Below are 25,478 nucleotides of genomic sequence, written 5' to 3'. Positions count from 1 at the left end.
TTTATTAAAAAATATTCATCGATGTTCAGTGTCGTTATTAATTTTATCAAAATATATTAAAAAGTATTATTGGGTATTTATAAAAATTTGATATGAAGATGTCGACTGAAATGAGCAATCTTATACTAAATTGTATGGTTGGCGTTATTTTTCTGGGGATGATTCTTGCAGTAGTAAGTGACGCTTTTTGTTATAAGTTTTATTTTGCAAATTGCTGTTTTATCAAAAAAATATTTATTTTAGATATAAATATTTTATTTTAGTTCTTATATGCAGTTCGAAAACAGGAAGAAAATCTGGACTTAATGTGTGCAATGTTTGATATGCATGCCAAGGGCTACATTAATATGAATCAACTCAACGAAGTATTTGAGAAAGTTGAATAATGATTAATACTAATTAGTTAATGTAATAATGAACCAATGTAAAATATTATATTTATTTATATTTGTCGGCTTCCCCGTGGTCTAGTGGTTAGATCCATATTTCTTCCAACCAGGTTGTAAACTCGATACCCGTCTGGGACAACCTGATGTCAAGCAGTAGTAACATCTGGTTTTACTTGGAAATATAGTTAGCACAACGTTTACAATTAAAATACATTAAAATTACAAAAATAGTAATAATATAATTTATTACATAGAGATAAGACAACCGTTGGGTTGCCTCCTGACAGAGTTAGATGAAAATCATCACAATTGCTTATAGGTACAAAATCTTTGTATTACAAAATTCAATTATTTTGATCATGATTCATAATTAATCGCACGTGTAAATGTTAGATATCAATCAATGTTGATAAACATGTTTGGAATATACTAATTAACATTTGAAATCAAAATGAGTTTTATTGATATTGATATTTTTGTGATTAATTTGTTTGATAGTAGTATGAATTATATGAAATTTGAAATGAATATGTAAATAATTATTTATATATAATAAATAACTATTTGTATATTTGATTATTTTTTATATTTTTTTTACGTTTTAGAAACTGGTAAAAACACAAAAAACTAGTTTTATACATTTTTTATTTAAACATTTAATGAAATTTGTTGAATATAACTTACTTTTGTACATAATAAAAATTGCTTTGATTGAAAAAATGTATGTTTTTATTCAAAGCAATTTTCATTTAATTCTATAAATATATTTATAATATATTTTGACATAAATTTCGATTTTGCTTATCTTATCGAAAGAATAAATAATGTTCAATATTTCTATATTTTAAAAGTGATTTTTTTCTAAATTTTCTAAAGTTTAGATTTGAAGTTCCTGAATTATTTCTAAAATTTAGGTCAAAAAATATTAGAAATTAGGTGCGTGGAAGTATAAAAAATATTTAAAAATTTATAAAAAAATTGGCAAATATTTTAGTTCAAAATATTAAAGTTGTGAATGCTCAATTAGTTGAAATATATTTGATATTAAGCCAGGAGGCATAAAAATAATTTTCAAAATATTGAAAATGTAGTTCTTAAATATAGCTGTTTTTTAAATAAACAAAATTTAAATAGACAAAAAATAAGACACAAATTTATTGCATGGTCATAAAACTAAAAATGTATCAAATTAATCAGCAACATTTGAATAATTTTTATACTTTTTCAAACCTTTTTTAATACTCTTTAGACTTTTTATATTTCCCTTATTTACATAGTTCTGATATACTATTATAAATAATTTAAATTATTCTATTTTGCGGTTGAATGCTGTTTCCAAATTAAATTCCAAAAATGTTTCAAGCTCAAAATTAAATCAATATGTTTGTTTTAAAGCCATAGACTACTAGTTTCTTATATTAATCTAAAAAAAATTGTTTCTACTAAATATGTTAATAAATTAAAAAAATGAAAATGTTTCTCCAAAGATATATTTCAATATATATAATGATTACAACATAATAATGTATTGGTATATAAGTCTACCCTTGGGTATTATACTTCATCATTACATATTTTAGATCATGACGTATATATTTAGAAAAATATTACACTGTTCTTATTTAAAGTATGACAAATTTGACATATAGCCAAATTTTGATTAAATTGCAAAAAAGAATTTTAAATATGTCATTTAGTGCAAACAAATATGTCTTCTAGTGCAAATATTTCTGATACAAAAATATATCAATTATAACAACCATGGTTGTATTCTAAAATATAAAGTTGTCATAGAAAAGTTCTGATTGTTGTTCAAAAATAAGAAAAGCACCAAATAGTTGCATAACAATAAAATAAGAGTCAAATATAAAAAAATAAACTATTGTTATTTAAACGTCGATCCCAACTAGCTCGATAACGAGCAGTATGATATCAAATTTCTATTTAAGGTTATCTCGAAATCTCAAACACAATCTCAAACCAAAATCGCCTTTGGTGGGCATTGCTGCAACATATAAAAACCAACACTATTAAATATACAAATGTAATATGTATATATATATATATATATGTGTGTGTGTGTGTGAGTAAAATGTAAAATAGAAAAGTGGAAAATAAAAAGCCCGCTGAGTTTCCCCCTCGAGAAAAATACCAGGTTAAGATGTAGGATAAGCACACATCATATTAATTTATAATAAATGACAAAACTTTCTATTTTTTAATAAAATTTATTACATACAAATCAAAAGTACAAAAAAATCAGTCCTCTATCCTCATCACATTCCATAAATATCAATTTGGAAATTAAAACAATGTCCCCTCTGGCTGGTCAAATGCACAGTCGTGTGATTATAGTTGACTCCGCCTTCAAGAAGAGTTGCATAACCACCATTATCATCCAAATATTGGTCAGTAACATTAATAAATGTTATGATGGCCGAATTGGTGTGTCCTTCTGGAGGGAATGGTACATCCTTCTTGACAATTCCCAAAGTGGTGAATTCTCTGTGTTGAATTGTAGAGTAGAGCAATCTGTCTCCGGCAACTCGGTATCCGAATTGGGCGTTGTGACTTTGGGATTGTGCCAAAGATATTGTCACAATTAGAATTGTTAATGTTAGTACTTGTTTGGTGAACATTTTTGTGGACTGGACTAGATTGTTGACTAGATGAGTGGAAAATACTGTATGATGTGTGTGGAAGTTTTGGATGGTTTATATATTCGAGAGTTATCTCGACCAGGGTTGATCATTAGTTTATCTAGATGTGATTCATGTTTGAGAAAAAATGTTGAACTTTTATTCTGAGAAATTAGTATTTATAAAATATGAGTCATGATAAATCTTCTTAATGATAAAAATTAATAATTGCACCAAGAGTTTTGCATAATATCAAGACATCTTTTGAGTTATGCATTTATAATATTTGTTTTAGTTTAGTATTTTTTTTTTTCAATTGAAAAATTTATCAAAATTTTGATAAAATTAGATGTAGCCTTGAGGCAAGTTTTATGAATAAGAGTCTTAAATCTATAAGAATTGAGATTTAGCTGTTTTGATCAAAACTTTAATTCTGTTATTTCAAGTTTTTGTTGTGTACTAGAAATAACTATTGTGATTTCCAATTGATATCGATAAAATTAACAAATCGGATTTTCTAGTATAAATATGAACTTTTACTTCAGAAATTCGTAAGTTTTTTTTACTTAAAGCAACCTACTTGTTTTTTTTTTGTCTATCTCTCAATCTGTTTACGTGATTATCTTTATATTTGCCTGTCTGCTTCTTTGTCCACCAGTTTATTTTATCTCTTTGTTTACCTGATTAATCAGTCTATCATTCTACTAGTTTATCTTCCTATATTTCTATCTGTTTAGTTGATTACCTGTTAACCTACTCAGCTGCTTGTCTACCTGTCAACCTGTCTATCATTCCGCCAGGCTACCTTTCTATATTTCTACCTGTCAACCTGTTCATATGGCAACCTGTCAACTTGTCCATATGTCAACCTGTCCATATATCAACTTGTCTACTTGTCCACCTGTTCATCTGTTAACATGTCTGCATTCAACCTGTCTATTTGTCAATCTGTTCATCTGTTAACATGTCTGCATTCAAGCAGAACTGCAGTCTATTTGTCAACTTGTCTATATGTCAACTTGTCTATCTGCCAACTTGTCTATCTGTCAACTTGTCTATCTGTCAACTTGTCTATTTGTCAACTTGTCTATCTGTCAACCTGTCTATTTGTCAACTTGTTTATCTGTCAACCTGTCCATCTGTCAATCTGTGCATCTGTCAACCTGTCCATCTGTCAACTTGTCTATCTGTTAACCTGTCAAATCGTCTATCTTTCAACCTGTTTACCTGTCAACCTGTTTACTTATCAACCTGTTTACTTGTCAACCAGTCTATATGTCAACCTTTTTACCTGTTTATCTGTCAACTTGTCCGCCCATCAACCTGTCCATTTTTCAACGTGTCCATCTGTTAACATATCCATCTGTTAACATATCCATCTGTCAACCTGTCCATCTATCAAAATATCCATCTGTCTACCTGTCTACCTATCAACCTGTCTCCTTGACTACTTCTTTATATACCCACTTCTCTGTATATCTAACTAATCTATAACTTTACTTGTTTACCTGTCTACCTATATACTTTTATATCAGTGTATTAAAATATATATGTATTGTCTGACTGTTTACCTCTCCACCTATCTAACACTCTATTTGTTTACCTGATTTTATGTCTATTTATCTACCTGTATATCTGCCTTCTTGTCTACTAAATATTTCAATAATACATTAAAAATTCTAATAATTTACCTCAGAGTGATAAATATTGAAGTAAAGTCATCTGTAGGCGTAATTCGTACACATAGGTTAAAATATAAACTGGCTGTAAGTGGCATTTTGTCTAGTGGCAAGTTGCATAAGTTTCCTGATAAATAATTGATTCAATCGTTTTTTTTAATTCATATATGGTATACCTGTGGACAAGTAGCCTCTAATTCAACTCCAAATGACTTGTAACGTTGAGAAAACATAAAATTAGCAAATCAGATTTTATGGTAAAAACATGAACTTTTCCTTTGCGAAGTTAATTATGCCACATAAACCTAGTTTATCATCCAACTGACTAACAAAAAAAATGTATTGGCTTTGAATAAAGTACAAGAAACCGATTCCAAAAGGGAAATTGTTGCATCTACTATAAATGCAAATGTTGTTCAGAAAAGCTTTACCAATTCGATTTGCACTTCATGCTTTCCAATGCTCGCAAAGAAACCGAATGATTAATATTTTCAACAATGACACCATGCTACTTGCTAACGAAGTAGTTTCTCGGCAATTTCCAAAGCAATAATTATTATTTTCAATCGACATATAACAGAATATGCAAAACAGTCCACTTATACACGTCCGTTGCAATATATCATTTATTTATATTATTTATTTATTTATTCAAATGCTGTTGTCCGTTATACGTCTGTTTGCCCGGAGCTGCTCCGGAATTAACTGCCATGACATTGTAGAAAGATTTAGAAGACTTGCGCATGCAATCGTTAATTATCCCCCATTTATCCAGTAGGTATGGGGGACATATGTAGTTTATTTTCATTTGCCAGGATAAAACTGGATGAGACTTTAATTAAAATTAATTAGCGTAGGATAAAGGGTATTTAATAAGTAACGAGGTAGGAATTTTATTAGATCAAGCTGATGTAGAAAATACTTGTTTAAGGAGTAATGAAATTTGCGAAAAACGCACATGGTGTGTGACATTGTGTGCAAAAAATCCGATTCGCTAATTTTATGTTTTCTCGACGTTTCAAGCCATTCTGAATCGAATGAAACCAAATTTGGAAAATGTATGTGTGGTGTATGTAAACAGATTTTTTGCCGTAAATCAATGTTTTCTCAAAAATCGCTGGACCTATTTCAGAAATTTAAATGCCATTTGATGTATCTCGATAAGGATTATCGAGATTTGTGCGACGATCCGCCAAGCCATTTCTTTGTAATTTGGAAAAAAGTGTTAATTAATTATCATTCACATTTAGGCTCATACTACCGAATAAATTTTAAAAAATCAAAACCTGTTCGAAGAATATTAGTTAAGAATGATACTGATTAGTTTTAGGCGAAAATCTACCGAGCCGTTGTTTTGTAATTAACTGTTGAAAAAAAATTTAAGCCGATTTTTATGGAACTTTTTTTGGCGTTATATATCATGGTCTTATAGAACTTACTGAAATATTACGGCCGTACGACAAGTAGTTTAATTTTAAAAATTCATCAAAGTTTGAGAAAACCAGTAGTATATTTGGCGTTTGTTATAATTAAAATTAGTCGATTTAATTAGTATAACGATAGAGTCCTTGGTCTTAATGAACATACTAAACCATTAGAGTCCTACGGAAACTGGTTCAATTATAAAAATAATTGATTTTTGAAAACTTACTTTTAGAAAATACTCCGTGTTCGTTCGTTTTCAATTATGTGTAATAAATCCACTCAGAATACTTTTAATCACTCATAAATTTATTTATTTTTTACTGATTAAGTCGATTATTTATACATATCGGGAAGTTCATGTAACTTGCCTCAAGGAAAAATACCAATACCAAATAGTTTTTTAATATTTTCTTGTCAGCCCTATTTTAGACAAAATCTTAAATTTATTTCCAAATATCACAATTAATCTAAAGTCCGTATTCGTGATATAATCTTTGAAGTTGCGTCATTGTTCTAAATTGTTATTTGATTGTTGTCGGATTCTTATTAGAAAACAATTGATATCAGAAATCAGGTTATTACGAATTACTCATAATCAAGGTATTTAGGAAAGATTTATATTGCTGATGAAAACATTGATTGAGGAATTATTATATACTTATTCATAACTTGGAAATAATAAAATGACTCATAAATCGTTTTATTAACACCACGTAGTTAATAAGTTCTAAATATAATTTATATTTATCCAATAAATTCATATAGATTATCATATCAAATTTCAACTAGCAGTATAAAATTTAGATTTCTCCTATATTTTTAAAATCTTATATAATATATTTTAGCACATTAGCAGTTGTATATTTTAACAATAATTAACTTCCCGAAGGAGAAGTTTATGTTTTCATCAAAAAATCCGATTCGCTAATTTTATGTTTTCTCGACGTTTCAAGCCATTCTGAATCGAATGAGACCAAATTTGGAAAAAGTATGTGTGTGTGTGTGTGTGTGTGTGTGTATGTGTGTGTGTGCGTGTGCACCAACAGATTTTTTGCCGTAAATCGACGTTTTCTCGAAAACGGCTGGGTCGATTTCAAAAATTTAAAAGCCATTCGATGTATCTCGACGAGAACTATTGTTTGTCAGTTTTGTGCGACGATCGGCCAAGCCGTTTCTTTATAAATGGCAGAAAAGTGAAAAATTTTTCGTCTACGTTTTAGCCCGCAATTCTGAATCGATTTTGAAAATTCAAAAACCGTTCGAAAGATATTGGTTGGGAATCGTGCTGATTAGTTTTTGGTAGAGATCGGCCGGGCCGTTTTCTTGTAATAAAGTTTTTAAAAAAAAAATTTTGACGATTTTTATGATTATTTTTTTGACGAAAGATACCATAGTTTTCTAGGTCATACTAAAATATTACGGCCCTACGACAACTGGTTCAGCTTTAAAAATTCGTCAAAGTTTGCAAAAATCAGTATGGTCTTTTTGGCATTTGTCAAAATTAGACTTTTGATCGACGTTTTCTCAAAAACGCCTGAACCGATTTTAGAAATTTAAAAGCCATTTGATGTATTTCGGTGAGGACTATCGTTTGTCAGTTTTGTGCAACTATCTGCCAAGCCGTTTCTTCGTAATTTGAAAAAAAGTGTTGAACTTTTCGTCCACATTTAAGCTCATCCTACCGAACCGATTTTGAAAAATCAAAAACTGTTCGAAAGATATTAGTTGGGAATGATGCTGATTAATTTCAGGTGAAAATCTACCGAGCCGTTTTCTTGTAATTAACTGTTGAAAAAAAGTGTTAAATTTTCGTCGACATTTAAGCTCATCCTACCGAACCGATTTTAAAAAATCAAAAACTGTTCGAAAGATATTAGTTGGGAATGATGCTGATTAATTTTAGGCGAAAATCTACCGAGCCGTTTTCTTGTAATTAACTGTTGAAAAAAAGTGTTAAATTTTCGTCGACATTTAAGCTCATCCTACCGAACCGATTTTAAAAAATCAAAAACTGTTCGAAAGATATTAGTTGGGAATGATGCTGATTAATTTTAGGTGAAAATCTACCGAGCCGTTTTCTTGTAATTAACTGTTGACAAAAAGTGTTAAATTTTCGTCGACATTTAAGCTCATCCTACCGAACCGATTTTAAAAAATCAAAAACTGTTCGAAAGATATTAGTTGGGAATGATGCTGATTAATTTTAGGTGAAAATCTACCGAGCCGTTTTCTTGTAATTAACTGTTAAAAAAAAAATTAAGCCGTTTTTCATGAAACTTTTTTTGGCGATATACATCATGGTCTTATAGAACTTACTGTAATATTACGGCCTTACAACAAGTAGTTTAATTTTAAAAATTCGTCAAAGTTTGCTAAAATTATTATCGTTTTTTTTTTAAAGTAGGATTAATGAAGTATATTATTTACACATTTTTTTTTGATTAAGTCGATTATTTACACATTTCGGGAAGTTCATGTAACTTGCCTCAAGGCTAAATACCAAACCAACTAGTTTTATCATGTAAAAAACAATTTATTGCTCTAAAGCTTACATTTATCCGATTTTTATCAAACGTTGGTGGTGCAAATTTATTTTATTTATCAAGAGACCCATATACGGTGTCGGCAAGATATTTGGATAAAACTTTGATCGATTTTTTATGCAAATTTTATTTAAGAGCCATAAAATAAATTGCGTGTTGAAATCATTTAGTTTTAGTATAAATAAATCCAGGTGACACGTTTTATTACGAGGAATAAAAAATTGCAGTTGGAGATTGCATCAGTAGTATATATATATATATATATATATATATTAGTTGACCCGGCAAACGTTGTTTTATCATAAAAATTATTTCTAGTATAAAATGATTAGTATACTAATAACTGATTGCAAGCGTGGTATATACGTAAAAGGAGCAGCTAACAAAAAATATATCAATAGTTTATTCACTGCAAAGCATGCCACATATAAATGTTCCTGTGACATATTAATAGTCTTTGCAAGTGCCAACCGAATCTCAAACCGATTTTATTTAAATTGATTTGGCACATTAAAAGATTCAAGATTTTTATATATTATAACCGTGCTTCTTAATAATTCAATGATTTTTTAATTACAAAGCAAAATCCGATCATTTATTATTAAATTATATTGTTATGTAGCATCCACAGCAAATTGGCAGAGATTGAAAAAAATTAAGAGAGTGGAAAATTTTACAGCTTTGCCATAGATTTGTATTGTGGCTAGTTTCCTATAAAACTATTCTATCTTCTGATTTTAAAATTCAATATCTCAATTTTCTGCAAAATGTGCTCTCTATGCAATCCATTTAAAAATTTTGTACTGTTTGTGCGCATCGGGAAATATTTGTATAAATAATAAAAATAAATTGTTTTTTTTTTTGAGTAAAATTCATGCTTTATCATAAGGTTAGTTAAATATGAATTAAAATTCAGTAAAAAAAAATCACTGACTAGAAGCGTGTTAAAAAATTATTCGATTTTTGATATTTAGATATCAAGAAATGAAGATTTGTGGAAAAAGGGTATTTAGAGTTGTATGCATTTTTTAATTCCGCATTATAAAAATTGAAATTTAAAGTAAATTGGTTGCAAAATTTAAAAAAAAGTTAGGAATAGACACCCTTGATAAAAATAAATAGTGTTTTTTAAGTAAAAAGATGTATTTTATGTATTTTTCAATTTCGAAGTATAGAAAAGTAAATTAGAGAAAAAAGTAAATCTGTTGTGTGCATTTTTTTTAATCCTGCATTAAAAAAACATAAAATAATGAAAATTGACGCCAAAAAATCTACGATTTTTTAATTTATGTATTGCCCTAAAGATTTAGTCTCACATATTTTACTTATGATAAAACATGAATTTTACTTGAAAACAGAAAAATTTTATTTTATTAAGGGTTGTCCACCCTTCCCATTATTCTATTGAACAATTAGAAGAGCACTTTTTGCAAAAATTAAACAGTTTGAATTTTAAAATCTGAAGATAGTTTTATAGGAAACTAGGACATATGTATGTGCGATATAAGTATATGGAATTGAACTCAACTAGTAGTGCATGGCATCGTGCCTTAAGGCAAAGTTCCTGTACCGAAAATAAAATTAGAAAAAAAACTTTACAAAAATTATGTTTTTGAGAAGTTTTGAATTTTTTTAAAAAAATTGACTTTTTTGAAAAATTAGATTTTTTTCTGTATTTTGTTTTTTTTTTGTTGAAAATTTTGAACATTTTTTTAAAGCAATCGCTCTGCATTGCTGATTTGGAGTCTGAATATCAAAGCGCAAAATCATCGACAGAAAATTGTATCCGCACATAAACACACAAATAAACACACACATACATCCATTTTGTTTAAGGTATGCCAAAATGTTCAGAAACCATCAAAACGTGAAGATATTGTTAAGTATTTGCCTTCAGCGATGGAGGTAATTTTGGTATTTTAAAACACAACACAAGTTTTATAGATTTATTACAGACTACAGATATTATTATACAGAACTTCATTAAACGTTATTATAAGGTTATGTGTTTCTTTTGGAGTCCAGAGAGAGAATGTGCCTTTGTGATAATTGTAGAGGTCCTCCGTCCAGCCGGAAATATAGAGTGCATAGAATGTAGAGTGGAACTCGAGAGATGTAGAGTCCATAGAGTAATACATGTGGTAGTATGCACATAGAGGCATAAATGTGACGGTAAATAGGTAAGAGTGTCGGCGCATAACAATATGCAAAATATATGCGTGAAGATTACTATAATTTACTCTACGGGAAGATAAATATACTATGTATATTTTCTTTTACAGTTCGATGGGTCTCGGAGGTCCCTGGCTCGACCTATCCTCTTCCACGCCGTCTTCGCCCGGTGCCCGAGTGGCCCGAGATTCGGCCCTTCTGTGCTCGGACACGGCCGGATTGACTCCGGGTCAAACCAAATTGTGTTTGGAGCACCCGGAACACATGGAAGGCGTCGGTCATGGGGCCAAAACGGCCCTGGCCGAATGCCAACATCAGTTCCGGGAAATGCGATGGAACTGCTCGACGACGGGCAGACCGGGAGATGCTGCGGTCTTTGGGCCAATGTATAATATAGGTGAGTGATAAAATTTAGATATCTTATATATAAAAATAAATCGCAAAATGTGTTGGTAAGCGTATAACTCAACAACGCCTAGACCAATTTTGCCAATTCTTTTTTTAAAATATTCGTTGAAGTCCAAGGATGGTTCTTACGGCGAGAAAAAATCGAATAATTGCCAGGAAAACCCTAAAAACAGCCCTTTTCTTTTTCACATACAAACGTTTTCTGACTAAAACGTAGAATCAATTTGAGCTTTATTGCTATTATATAAAGTTTATATTAAATTACAAACTCACTGTATACTCCTTCTAAACGATTATTCGGATTTTGATAAATCTTTCTGAAGTTTGTTAAGGAAATTTTCTAGGATGTATGTGATTATAAAGTACTGGGATGTATATGCTTCATTGTAGAAATAAATGGAAAAATTTCAATTTACATATTTACCTAGACAATATTGGAATATGTATAAAAAAATTTAGGATTATGAATAAGAGAAATTAAATGTCTACATTATTATTGCCAAAAACTATTGACCTAACTTGAATGATATACATATGAACAACATATGACAAATTAATTCAGTTAAAATATGAAATTAAGTATTAATCACGGCCGGACCTATCTTTAATCCGATGCATGCGAAAAATACAAGCGCACGCCTTAGGGGGCGCCAACACAAGATTCGGATATTAAATTTTCAATAAAGTTTTTTTTTTCAATATATAATTTCTTTGCATCTTTTACTAATCTTTTCACAATATTTTTAAATTCGTAATTATTTCACTTATTAACAACGAATGGAAGAGTAGAGATGAATACATACAATTCGGCCCTCACGATATCGATTAGGAGAAGTTTAAGATCCAATTTTGGATATCTTAAATAATAAAAAATTAAATTAATTTAATCCAACATGAAGTACCAGTGTTATGTTATGGTTATGTTTATGTTATACTGTTTAAAAGACTTCAATTTCCAATATAGTGTGGGCATTAAGACTCATAAAGCAGTTCTACATTTAACATCGCTCATATTATAAATGTATATGCAATTTGGTGTGAAGAGAAATTTGAAAAACAATAATTATAATTTTTAGGTAAACAGTAAATATTAGTATATTATATTAAAAAATTGTAGACATGGGTACAGAACAACGTTTGTTAATTCATCTAGTATATATATGGTAAAAATAAAAATGTTTCCATGAAAATATACCAATTTATTTTAGTGTTGCTGGTTTAGCGATCTTCATGACAAGAGAGTTTATTTTACATATTTTTACATTAACAAGAAATTAATATATATTATCTCAGAAATCAACATCAAGTCGGAACAAGGTGACGAAAAAAATTACAATAAAAAATTATCTCATGTAGTTCAAAAATGACGAGATTTTTGGTTCAACTCAGAGTTTCGGTCAAACCGTGAACACTCTTTAACTATTGTTGTTAATTTTCATCTTTTTTGTTTATTTAAACTGATTTAAAACTTTTTGGTCAAACTTATGCTAAAATACATATCTTCAAGCAAATAATTGATTATTATCCCTTATTATTATATTATTATTTTATTACATTTATTAAATATGTAATAAAATATTTATGCTGTATCAAATCTCCACCAGTATATCACAAACTCTTACATATAGTCACATATATTTCAAGTGAGTTCTGCATTCATATAAATGTCTCATGAGAATTCCAATTTTGTGTCATAAAATATATGAGCATGAGGATAACAATGAGACGAACAAAGCATTTGTCTGTGGGTAGGTTTAAATTTGTGATGGTATTATTTCTTGAAAAATATATCGTAGAAATATTTCTGTTGATATCTTTATACGTTGACATATGAGGAGACACGGAATGTTGTTCTTATTATCGACATTTATCTTGGAAATGCGGAATAAAAATGGTCACATGTGAGCAAAAAATTAGTAATAGAAATATGTTGCAGTTTAAAAGAAAACTAGCTGTAAGTGGAATTCTGTCTTAAGGCAATTAAGGCATCGTGCCTTAAGGCAAATTGCTGGAACTTCCCGTACCAAAAATTATTATTTTTTTAAAAACGATTAACATTTTTGAAAAAAAAAATTACTTTGAAAACATAAGATTTTTGAGAAACTATAAATTGGACAAAAAATTACTTTTTTTTGAAAAAAATTTTTTAAAAAAAATTTTTTTTTTTAATTTTTTTTTTTTTTTGAAAAATTTTTTTTTTTTATTTTGACATATTGTGGAAGATCTGAACTTTCTTTTCAAAGCAATCAATCGTACTGCTTTAACTGCATAGGGACAAAATATAAAGCGCGTAAGCGCCGCGTCGCTGTCTAAAGCATAAGCATTGGTACGGAACCCATAGGAATGTTAACAAATTGTATACTTATTGTTAAAATCTCTATAAAATATATGATAATTTTATGAGCATATGTCTAATGATCATTTTTGACCGCCAAATGGCTCATTTTTTTACTTTTTTCTCCATATCTCCGAATCCGCTAGACCTACCTTCATGAAAATTTTATCGATTCTTCATCTTGTCAATACAAGTGAAATGTTTTTTTAATTATTCAAATCGGACGCTCCGTTCTCTCAAAAACTGAGCTACCGTTTTCGGCACTTTTTGCTCCGTATCTTTGAAACGGCTAGACCTGCCTTCGCCAAAAACTAATCAGCACGTCTCCTTATCAATACAAATCGAATGTTTTTTGAATTATTCAAATCGGTTGATTTGTGTTTCCGAAATCGTCGACGAAAATTTGTATCCGCGCATACATACACACACATACATACATACACACACACACATACACACACACACATACATAAATCTATTTTTTTCTAAGGTATGCCAAAATGTTCAGAAACCTCTGAAACGTAAAGATATATAAAAATTTTCATTTTCGATTTTTTTGCGATTACTATAACTTGCCCTACGGGAAGTTAAAAAAGAAAATTGATAATATTAGGATCACTTTGGATTGTATCATACTTAAAATATACTGTTAAATAATAGGATTTAAATATAAAAAGCAAAAGCTGAACTTATATACATATGGACCAAGATGGGGTAAAATTTTTCCTGATATTAGTTCAAAAATATTGCAAAACAAATGTCGTGCCATTTCTGTCTTCATTATTATTAAAACATAAAATAATGTAGATATGTCGATATATCTGTATCATATCGTGAGTTACCTTATTTCATCACTAAATTTCATCACAGACAAACATGTTCAAGTTTCTGTTTTGAGATGCATTATGAATTGTATTTTTAAAGAGCATAAGGGAATGAATTTAAAAGAATGGAATTTTTCATATTAAACATATGTTTAAACAAATATATAATTGTCTTAACATATAAAATCTACGTTGCCAAAATTCGTAAATCAAATCAATACAAAATCTATAAAATCCCAATATCCAAAAATAAAGCACCCGTATCAAAAATCGTTTCTCCACCCTTTGGCAGTTCGGGGCGATCCGTAATTGATATCATAATACCATTAACCCAATTACATTTGTTCAACCGAAAATTATGTCGAAATTCGATGTTTATCTCGGAGGTTATTAAATTACATGAAACAGGGAGTCTGAATAATAATAATAAGGGTCAGACCTCCGACGTCGTCTCATCTAATAGCAGAGTTTGCATGACAATTGCGTTTAGGGGAGGATTTTGTGAATTCTAGATTTAAGAGGGTTGCTTTGATATATGCATTTCAGACATGCACATTGCTCGGTGAATGCGGAATACGTGAGGTTTCGTCGTAAAAATAAATGGTGCGTTATTAAAATTAGTAATGATTTGGGAAATTAAATTTATGGTACATGGGACAGGATTTTGACCTATTTTTGTAAAAATGTTAAAACGATTTATTATTATGTGGGGTAGTGTAGAGCGGCGTTTATTGGTTCGTGGGTGAAAAAGGGCCACCATCGATATCTTAACTAGTTGAAAGTGGTATTTAGCCTTAAGGCAAGTTGCATGAACTTCCCGAAATGTGTTGGAATTGACTTAATAAATCGAAATTAAAATTTAGATATTTAGATAAAATTTTCAACTGTTTATTTTAAAAATAAAGGTATCGCTTTCAATTAAATCTAAATATTGCGATATCGAAGAAATTTTACTAAACACATTTAAATTAACTGTAATTATATTAATTATATTGCACAGACACGTTGTATGTCCCAAAATCGTAGCTTATTTTTTTAAATTTTAATAAATTGATAATGTTTCTCTCATCACATCACAAAAGCAACTTTTGACACAAATTTTGACTATAATATTTTCTCAAACTTTGATAATTTTTAATTATTAAACTATTAGTCGTAGGGCCGTAAAATTTTAGTATATTTTATAAATTTCCAAAAAAGTGTATATATTTCCAACAGTTTCTGATTTTTTTAAATCGATTCAGAATTGAGTTTTGAATTCTGTCGCACAAAACTGAGAAAAGATAATCCACATCGAAATTCATTGATTGGCTTTTAAAATTTTGAAATCGTTTTAGGCGTTTTTGAGCAAACGTCGATGAAGTTCTAATTTTGACAAACGCTAAAAAACTATACTAATTTTTGCAAACTTTGACTAATTTTTAAAATTAAACGACTTGTCGTAGGGCCGTAATATTTTAGTATGATCTACAAGACTATAGTATCTACCGTCAAAAAAATATCATAAGAATCATAGAATTTTTTTTTAATTCTTTAGTACAAGAAAACGGCCAGGTCGATTTTTACCAAAAATTATTCAGCACGATTCCCAACAAATGTCTTTCGTACGGTTTTTGAATTTTCAAAATCGATTCAGAATTGCGGGCTAATTGCGGGATGATTTTTTTTTCACTTTTTTGTTATTTACAAAGAAACGGCTTGACCGATCGTCGCACAAAACTGACAAACAATAGCCCTCATCAAGATACAACGAATGGCTTTTAAATTTTTAAAATCAGTCTAGCCGTTTTTGAGAAAAAGTCTATTTTTGGCAAGAAATCTGTTCACACACACATACACATTTTCTAAATTTGGTCTCATTCGATTCAGAATGGCTTGAAACGTCGAGAAGACATAAAATTAGCGAATCGGATTTTTTTATGAAAACAAACTCCTTCTTCGGGAAGATAAAAACAACTAAAATTTAGAATTGTTTAACAACAATATTTGAAAATAGAGGGAAAGATATGTATAACCAATCCTTTTAAAATTAAAAATAAGACATTGAACCCGAATGTCCCGTGGCCATCTCATTTTACCCCGGATATGGGGTGAACTGAATCAAAAAATGTAAGCTTGTAAAAAATGTAATGTTCATTAAAAAAGTCAATTAAAAAATCACTACACACGGATACTTTATTACCTCGAAGGACTAGATATAATTAATTATCAAATAAGTTATATCAGACCTGAAATAACAAAGAACTGAATGGAAAATAATAACTAGTTCAGAAATTGTTTATAGAAATGTAATGTATTTAATTTTAGTAAATTGTTTCAAATGTTATCGGGTCAAGGTATACGTACAGAATGAATAATTTCTTATAACTAGCTTGGTACCTATACTAGGGTAGGAAATTATTTTATTATGTCGGGTAGACAAAGATAGATGAATAAAATTTGTGGGGCTCAAACAGAACCAGATAACAAATTTTTGATAAACAGCAAAAAAAAAAACACATTTCCACAATTAATAAAAATATTAATAAAATAGAATATAATAAAATAGCATTGGTGGATCAATATAAAATGTATCAGTATTACAGAAATTGTTATAAGAAATTCATCACCATGAAATAGGACATTCGTACATGTTGCTACGTGTAAAATCTTGAGAAAAATAAAACGATTTCTTACTAATTATTATAATGTTATTATAATAATTATTATAATGTTAATTAATTATTATAATGTTACTTGTTTCGCGATCTGCTGGCAAGAAGGATTATTTTACATAGGTTTAATATGAACATAAAAATTACCAACATTACTAATAATAATAGCGGAAAATTTGAACTACTAATTATATTTAGCATCATAACATATCATTACATAAACAATGTGACAAAACAATTTTGACCAGTCTAGTCATTAAAAGAAGTTATAAAACAACTCAAAGGGTTTGTTACGTCTTGATTGCCGTTAACTACATATAAAAATCGGACTTGGAAGAAGTTATATAACATTACCAGCTTGTAAATCAAAAACTTACCTCATCAGCGACTTATTGAAACAACCAAACGACTTATCACAAAATCCAATCCAAAATGCAGTCAAGAGCACGTCAAAAGCACAACTTGTCCATACTCCATCTACTCCATCCGATTTGATTTATCCGACGACATGTACAAAACGGGGCCCATTCATCCGGGCGGCCAGGAGGCGGTCGGGAGGCGTCTGCCGTCCTCTATCCTCCGGAATCGGTATATTGCGATATGACGCGGGGTCCCCTTCGATAATGTAACTAACATAAATATAACTGATACTGATACGTACTCGTATGACTGATACATTGATATCATATGAGTAGCAGGATGAGCAGGAGAGCAGGAGTACCTCTACTGCGGAAGGGAATCACTAATCACGGTATCATAACTCCCGAACAAATACAACAGCAAACGCGCCCGAGGCGATTTAGGCGTCCTATCGTATAGGAAATGGTGCATACATTTTCTAGATGGAGAGATGCGGAATATTGAAAAGCTTATTAGGAATAAATTCGCATTCGTGATGTATGGAACTGAATACGCTCGTAGTTTCGATGTAACTTTGTGATTAACATTATCAATAGAAAAATATTAGGGATCTAGAATCTAAACTTATTTGTCACTGTTTTATGTTGCCAATTGATATTTTAATTAACGCCCCGTATGTTTAGTTATAGTAATCGCAAAAAATCGAAAATGATTTTTTTTGCATAATTTTACGTTTCAAAGGTTTCTGAACATTTTGGCATACCTTAGAAAAAGTTTATGTATGTGTGTATGCGGATACTATTTTTCCTAGACGATTTCGAGAGTACAGATTAAACGATTTGCATAATTCGATAAACCTTCGATTTTTACCGATATGGAGACGTGCTGATTAGTTTTTGGCAAAAGCAAGTCCAGCTGTTTTGAAGATACAGGGTCAATATTGGTAATACTGGCAAATTCGGTTTTTGGTAGAACGGAGTGGCCGATTTGTATATTTGTAAAATTTTGTAAAATTTGTATATTGTAAAAAAGTATTTCACTTATATTGGCGAAATAAACAAATGGTAAGACAAGTCTAGCAGTTTTGGAAATACAATAAAAAAGTAAAAAAATACCATTTGGATGTCAAAAATTATCATTAGACAAAAGCACATCAAATTATCAGTCATTTTATAGGAATTTTAATAATAAGAACAATTTTTCTCACATTTCTATGAGTTCCGTACCAATGTTTATACGACAGCGACGAGGCGCTTACGCGCTTTGATATTTATGTTCTCAAACAACTATGCAGCCCGATTTTTTTTAAAAAAAATTCAAAATTTTCAAAACATTTGAAAATATAAAAAAATTCAACTTTTTCAAAAATTTCAAAATTCTCAAAAGTCTTTTTTTTCAAATTTTCAATTTAGAATACATGTTTAAATTTCACTATTTTATAAGCATTTATAAAAAACAGATTTTTTAGGTAAATGTCCCAACCTAGAAGGCAACAAGTTTGACTTGACATAATCTTTCTGATTTAAAATCATGTTTTTTTGGTTTTTATTTTTTTACACGATTTTGTTTATATTATGAAATCATAGAATATTTCAACATTTTACATTCCTAATTAAATTTCTAATGAGTTTTGACATTTTTGCATTTTGAATAACAATTAATGGGGCATACGGCATCGTGCCTTGAGACAAATTGCTGGAACTTCCCGTGCCGTAATCAAAAATCTTGGTACAGAACCCAAAAAAATTTACACAAAATGTGTACACATTATTAAAATCTCTATAAAATATCTGATAATTTGATGTACATATGTCCAATAAACATTTTTGACCGCCAAATGATTTTTTTAACTTATTTTTATTGAGAGTTCATAATTCCTGGACCTGTCCTCCCAAAAACTAATCAGCATGTCTCCTTATCAATACGAATCGAATGTTTTTTGAATTATTCAAATCGGTTGATCGGTGTTCCCGAAATCGTCGATGAAAATTTGTATCCGCACACACACATAACCATTTTTTCTAACGTATGCCAAAATGTTCAGAAACCTTTGAAACGTAAATATATGCAAAAATTTTCATTGGAAGTTAAAAAGTGCACATTTTTTGAGAGACGGTCAATTTTGAATTTAAAATTTGTAGTTCAAGAGACAGTCTTAATTCTTGAAACCTCGGGTAAAATGTCATTATTTTTTATTGTAATCCTAGAAATGTTATTTACCAATACGGATCCAAAGCTTAAGTGAAGAAATTAATAAAAAATTAACCATAATAAACAAAAAATAACTAGTTGGTTTGGTATTTAGCCTTGAGGCAAGTTACATGAACTTCCCGAAATTTGTAGATAATCGACTTAATCAAAAAAAAATGTGTAAATAATAACTTCATTAATCCTACTTTTTAAAAAAAACGATAATAATTTTAGCAAACTTTGACGAATTTTTAAAATTAAACTACTTGTCGTTAGGCCGTAATATTACAGTAAGTTCTATAAGACCATGATGTATATCGCCAAAAAAATTTCCATGAAAATCGGCTTAAATTTTTTTTCAACAGTTAATTACAAGAAAACGACTCGGTAGATTTTCACCTAAAATTAATCAGTATCATTCCCAACTAATATCTTTCGAACAGTTTTTGATATTTTAAAATCGTTTCGGTAGGATGAGCTTAAATGTCGACGAAAAATTAACACTTTTTTCAACAGTTAATTACAAGAAAACGGCTCGGTAGATTTTCACCTAAAATTAATCAGTGCCATTCCCAACTAATATCTTCGAACATTTTTGATTTTTTGAAATCGGTTCGGTAGGATGAGCTTAAATGTCGACGAAAATTTAACACTTTTTTTCAACAGTTAATTACAAGAAAACGGCTCGGTAGATTTTCACCTAAAATTAAATCAGTACCATTCCCAACTAATATCTTTCGAACAGTTTTTTGATTTTTTTAAAATCGTTCGGTAGGATGAGCTTAAATGTGGACGAAAGTTTTTTCAAATTACAAAGAAACGGCTTGGCAGATCGTTGCACAAAACTGACAAACGATAGTCCTCACCAAAATACATCAAATGGCTTTTAAAATTCTAAAATCGGTTCAGGCGTTTTTTGAGAAACGTCGATCAAAAGTCTAATTTGACAAATGCCAAAAAGACCATACTGATTTTTGCAAACTTTGACGAATTTTTAAAGCAGTTGTCGTAGGGCCATAATATTTTAGTATGATCTAGAAGCTATGGTATCTATCGTCAAAAAAATAATCATAAAAAATCGCCGAATTTTTTTTTTAAAACTTTATTTATTACAAGAAAACGGCCCGGCCGATCTCTACCAAAAAACTAATCAGCACGATTCCAACCAATATCTTTCGAACGGTTTTTGAATTTCAAAATCGACTCAGAATTGCGGGCTAAAACGTAGACGAAAAAATTTTTCACTTTTCTGCCATTTATGAAGAAACGGCTTGGCCGATCGTCGCACAAAAACTGACAAACAATAGTTCTCGTCGAGATACATCGAATGCTTTTAAATTTTTGAAATCGGTCCAGCCGTTTCGAGAAAACGTCGATTTACGGCAAAAATCTGTTCACATACACACACACACACACACACACACACACACACACATACTTTTTCCAAATTTGGTCTCATTCGATTCAGAATGGCTTGAAACGTCGAGAAAACATAAAATTAGCGAATCGGGTTTTTTGATGAAACATAAACTTCTCCTTCGGGAAGTTAATAATAATTATAATTATTCAAGTGCATCGCTTGACTTTGAATTCTGGGATACCCTGTATTTATATGTTATGTATAGATATATATATATATATATATATATATATATATACAGGGTGTTCCAGAATTCAACGTCAAGCGATGCACTTGACAATTATAATTATTCTATCGCTGACTTTTCCAAGAAAAATTCAAGTGCAATTCAAAACCTCGTTAAATTTTTCTCAAGCACTTTCTCATAATTAATTTTCACCAAGTTGCATTCAAGTACTTCATATAGTGTACTCATTCACATGCCCATTTGATCTTCAACCCCCATATAGTAGCCACGTGTCACCATCGGGGTTGGATTTCATCAAAATCGCTGTTGAAATCTGATCCACCAAATCTGATTTCAGGGGTCGTCTGTTATCCGTCAATCAATTCGTTACGTGGAACTGATCGACGATAATCGAATAATTAAATGAAATGATAAAACTTTATTAGAAGTAAAGGAAACTTTGTTATAGTTAAATGTTAAGGGTGATAACTCACTCAGTGATATTCGGATTATTTTCACCGGTTTCTTTTCTTCAATTGTCGATGAAGTTGAATGTCAGGATATAGTTTATAGATTAGGTTATATTATAGTCTTGTCCGATTACCTTTACGATGATTATCCGATGACTACAATACAAGTCTATTACAAAGTTTAGCAGAAACGTGCATGTCGGAGCCTCGGAGCCTCGGAGTCTCGGAGTCTCCATATAACATGGCCAGTTCGCGTCAGTAGCATTCCTCTGCCTTCGGGCGAATATAGAATAGACTGGGATTTGTTATGAATTTTACACAAAATTCAATTACTTACAAATAATATTAAATATAAAAACAAACTAATATTAAATATAAAGGCCAGTATTATATTTATCTTCTTTTTTTTCTTATTTTGTTGTTTTTTATTGTTGGTGCATCAATCAATTTCAACAGATTGTGATGACGAAACCGTCAAGTTTGTAGTAAGAGAGTATTGTTGAATATATTATAGTACTATTTATGCTTCAATCTTTAAAATCTTTAAATTCATGAACACATATTTGAAGCACGTGTACGTGTTCCAATACAAAAATCAATTATCAATTGTATCTTGCTTTCAAAACTTTTATGGATTTTTATGGAATTTTACATCCAAACTTATACTCTCTGAATATGTATTAAATATTTTTCTATTACCTTTGACAATATATTTACATTTTCATCTGATATGTAACGCTATATAGCAAAAATCCTAAACCGATTTTAATTAGTGGTGTATGGCATCGTGCCTTAAGACAAATTGCTCGAACTTTCCGTTTCTTAATGAAATATTTAAAAAAAAAATTTTTTTGAAAATTAAAAAAAAGATAAAAAAAATATTTCATTCCCCAAAAGCAATTGTTTTCTCAAGTAGAAAGTTTTTTGAATCATTCAAATCTTCTCAATTTCAATTTTTGCACAATTAGCTCCATATCTCCAAAACGATTGGGCCTGCATTTTTCAAAAACTAATCACCACTTATCCCAATCATTACAAATTGAATGTTTTTTAGATCATTCAAATCGGATACTCCATTCTCTCAAAAACTCGATTTGTATTTTCCGCACTCTTTGCTCCGTATCTCCAAAACAGCTGGACTCGCCTTCGCCAAAAATTAGTCAGCACATCTCTCTATCAATAGGAATCGAATGGTTTTTGAATTATTTAAATCGGTTTTGAACTATTTAAATTGATCCGTGCGTCCAAAAACGTGAACGAAAAAATGCGGACATACAAAACACACACACACATAATTTTATGTGAGGTATGCCAAAATGTTGAGAAACCTCTGAAACGTGAAAATATGCAAAAATTTTCATTTTTGATTTTCGGCCCATCACTATAACTGCTATAAGTTATAATTTCTATATCTCATTTGTCGCTAAATTATTCATTCATTTTGTCAATAACATTTTTCTAGAAAACTCTACTCACTCAAAGCTCGTATGTCGAATTTTGCGCGTATGTCAAAGCAAATATTTGATCATTTGGCGATAAACACTCGTATGTCAAGTCACTCGTAAGTTGGGATACCACTGTATATATATTTTATATGTATATATGAATTTTTCTATAAGGTTAAAAATCCGCGGGTAAAAAGGTCTACCACCTATATCTCACAAACACATAAAGTTAAAAATTTTGTAACAACAATATTTGAAAGTAGAGGGAAAAATAGGTCACCTTGATTTTTACGACGTCGCTATCAGAGGAAAAATGGCACTGTTTGAAAATCCAAAACAAAATTGTTTTTTTTGTCGTTAGTTTTCTTAGTTGTGGGCACTGTTGTTTAGTTCACAGGACCTCAATATAACTTAGAAATACGTTATTTAATTGTTTTATAATATGTATAGTTATATCCACAGTTTTTTCATATAACCTCTATGATCAAATTTGGGTAAAAATGACCAACTGAACCATTTCTCTGGTAAAGGTGTAAACAATAAAAATAGTAAATATAAAAATAAATTAAGTTAACAAAATCAATTCTACAAGAAATAAGTTAAATAAATATTTATTCCAAATCTACTGATCAATACTGACAAACAGTGTTATCTCTGTAAAATATATACTCTCGAAATTTATATATTGCATTGGTTGGTATTATTTCGTAAAATTATTTTAAAATTAAAAATAACACATTAGATCTGTTTGCCCCTAGTTCTCCCATTTTACCCTGTCTATGGGGTGGATAATTAGAGGATAATTTAGTACTTTATCAAATCTAATCAAACGACATTAACTTAAATTTCTAACTGAATCTGACTACGATTACATAAACTTTTTGAAATTGCATTTTAAATTTTTAGCAATATAGAAACAAATATACATTGCCTCAAAATTTTAATAGTATTGGAATCGATATGAGAAATATTAAATATTCTATTGCTCAATTACTGTAGGTGATTTTAAAATTCTTCGACTATTGCACTTTTGTACCACTACGTCTGATGTCTTCATAGAATTACCACCGGATCTCCATTTAAAAAGCGAGAAGATATTGTTACGTCGGTGAAACACAGCACACAGCAGGCTAGATGGTTTATCTTTTTATCTTTTTTGTCTTTTTTTGCAAGCAATGAAACTGACTGACTGCTCCAAACATGCCGCCAGATTCTCTACAGTGTTGAATGGAGAGATAAAAGTCAAAGGGTTTTATGTTTTATGTTATAATATACGCGGATGAAATTTTAACACTTGACGACATCAAAAGGCAGACCGCAGGAAAGAACAAAATGTTACAGAATATTTTCAGATATGAGGTAAAATTTGTTTGGTCGAAATTTGGATGTCGAAGTAATAAAACATTCCTGTGGAGCAATTCAATTCAGACGTGACCACAGTTGAAATATTTGCACAAGTGCAATAGTATTCTATTCTTTAGAGAATGTGATCATCATCAACACCATTTTGTTGGATTCTAGATCGTCCATCATCAATTTCGGCTAACCCACGCGTGCGGTGCCATTAAAATTGATTGCGCCTCGCCTTCCAATTAATCTTTACGCGAACAGAATTAGCGTCTGTGATTTATTCGCAAGGCACCACTTGCAAAACGCATCTGACACACTACTAGACTATTTCCAGACGATTTCAAAGAGAGAAATAAAGTCTTAACTTCAAATTAGCCGAGCTTCAAATGAGCCAAAAACTGCGAGAGTTACGAGTCGAGAGTCTCATGCAAGATTGAAAATTCATTGAGCTGATTGTATGAAAATGTTGTAGATTGTCTGAAATTATTCTGAAATTTTTGAAATTACAGTGAATTGCCTGACGTGTTGTGAATTATCTGAAACTATTCGGGATTAACTGAAATTGGTTGACTAAAAGTGTTCTAGGTCGCCTGAAAATGTTGTAGGTTGCCTGAGAAATACTTTATATTATCTGAGAAATGTTTTAGATGTTTGAAAATGCTGCAGGCTATATAATTTGAATAAATTACAATAAACGTTGATTCTAGTTCATATGAAAGTTAAATTAACTAAGTTCAATATATTCTGAACTAAACATTACTGACATAAAGTTATATTGCATAAACAAAAGATAAAACATAAATTAGGTGTGACTATAAATATTAGGCATTTCTCATTAAAACAAGTTGCAAATATCATATAATAGTGACTATTAAATTTTAAAATTTGGCACGGTTCTTCAATAGTTTTTATATTTAAATCCCTTTTGGTAGACCCTTAGAATTTCAAAAATTAATTACGATTTTTACCAAACTGTAATCTTTGACATAGCTACAGAATAGAGTTTTTA

The 25,478-nt window shown here is 30.1% G+C and overlaps 2 protein-coding genes across 2 annotated transcripts in view; one reads left to right on the top strand and one right to left on the bottom strand.

The window, feature by feature from the left end:
- Positions 1-25,478, top strand: part of LOC113387605 (protein Wnt-5b-like) — a 164,566-nt gene that overhangs the window by 83,482 nt on the left and 55,606 nt on the right. Inside the window, exon 2 of the mRNA XM_026624952.1 lies at positions 10,958-11,244. Within this exon, the coding sequence (XP_026480737.1) occupies positions 10,962-11,244 (283 nt within the window). The 5' untranslated portion in view covers positions 10,958-10,961. The remainder of the gene's footprint in view (positions 1-10,957; positions 11,245-25,478) is intronic.
- On the bottom strand, positions 2,666-3,028 carry LOC113388372 (probable salivary secreted peptide). Its single transcript, XM_026625758.1, has one exon. It carries the CDS (start codon positions 3,026-3,028, stop codon positions 2,666-2,668), a length of 363 nt encoding a protein of 120 aa, XP_026481543.1.

Source organism: Ctenocephalides felis, unplaced genomic scaffold (genome assembly GCF_003426905.1).
Source record: "Ctenocephalides felis isolate EL2017-DRISC unplaced genomic scaffold, ASM342690v1 CF-g0.4_SCAFFOLD_03572, whole genome shotgun sequence".
Classification (NCBI taxonomy): domain Eukaryota; kingdom Metazoa; phylum Arthropoda; class Insecta; order Siphonaptera; family Pulicidae; genus Ctenocephalides; species Ctenocephalides felis.
Note: the sequence above shows the minus strand (reverse complement) of the source record. Positions and strands in the feature narration are given on the sequence as shown.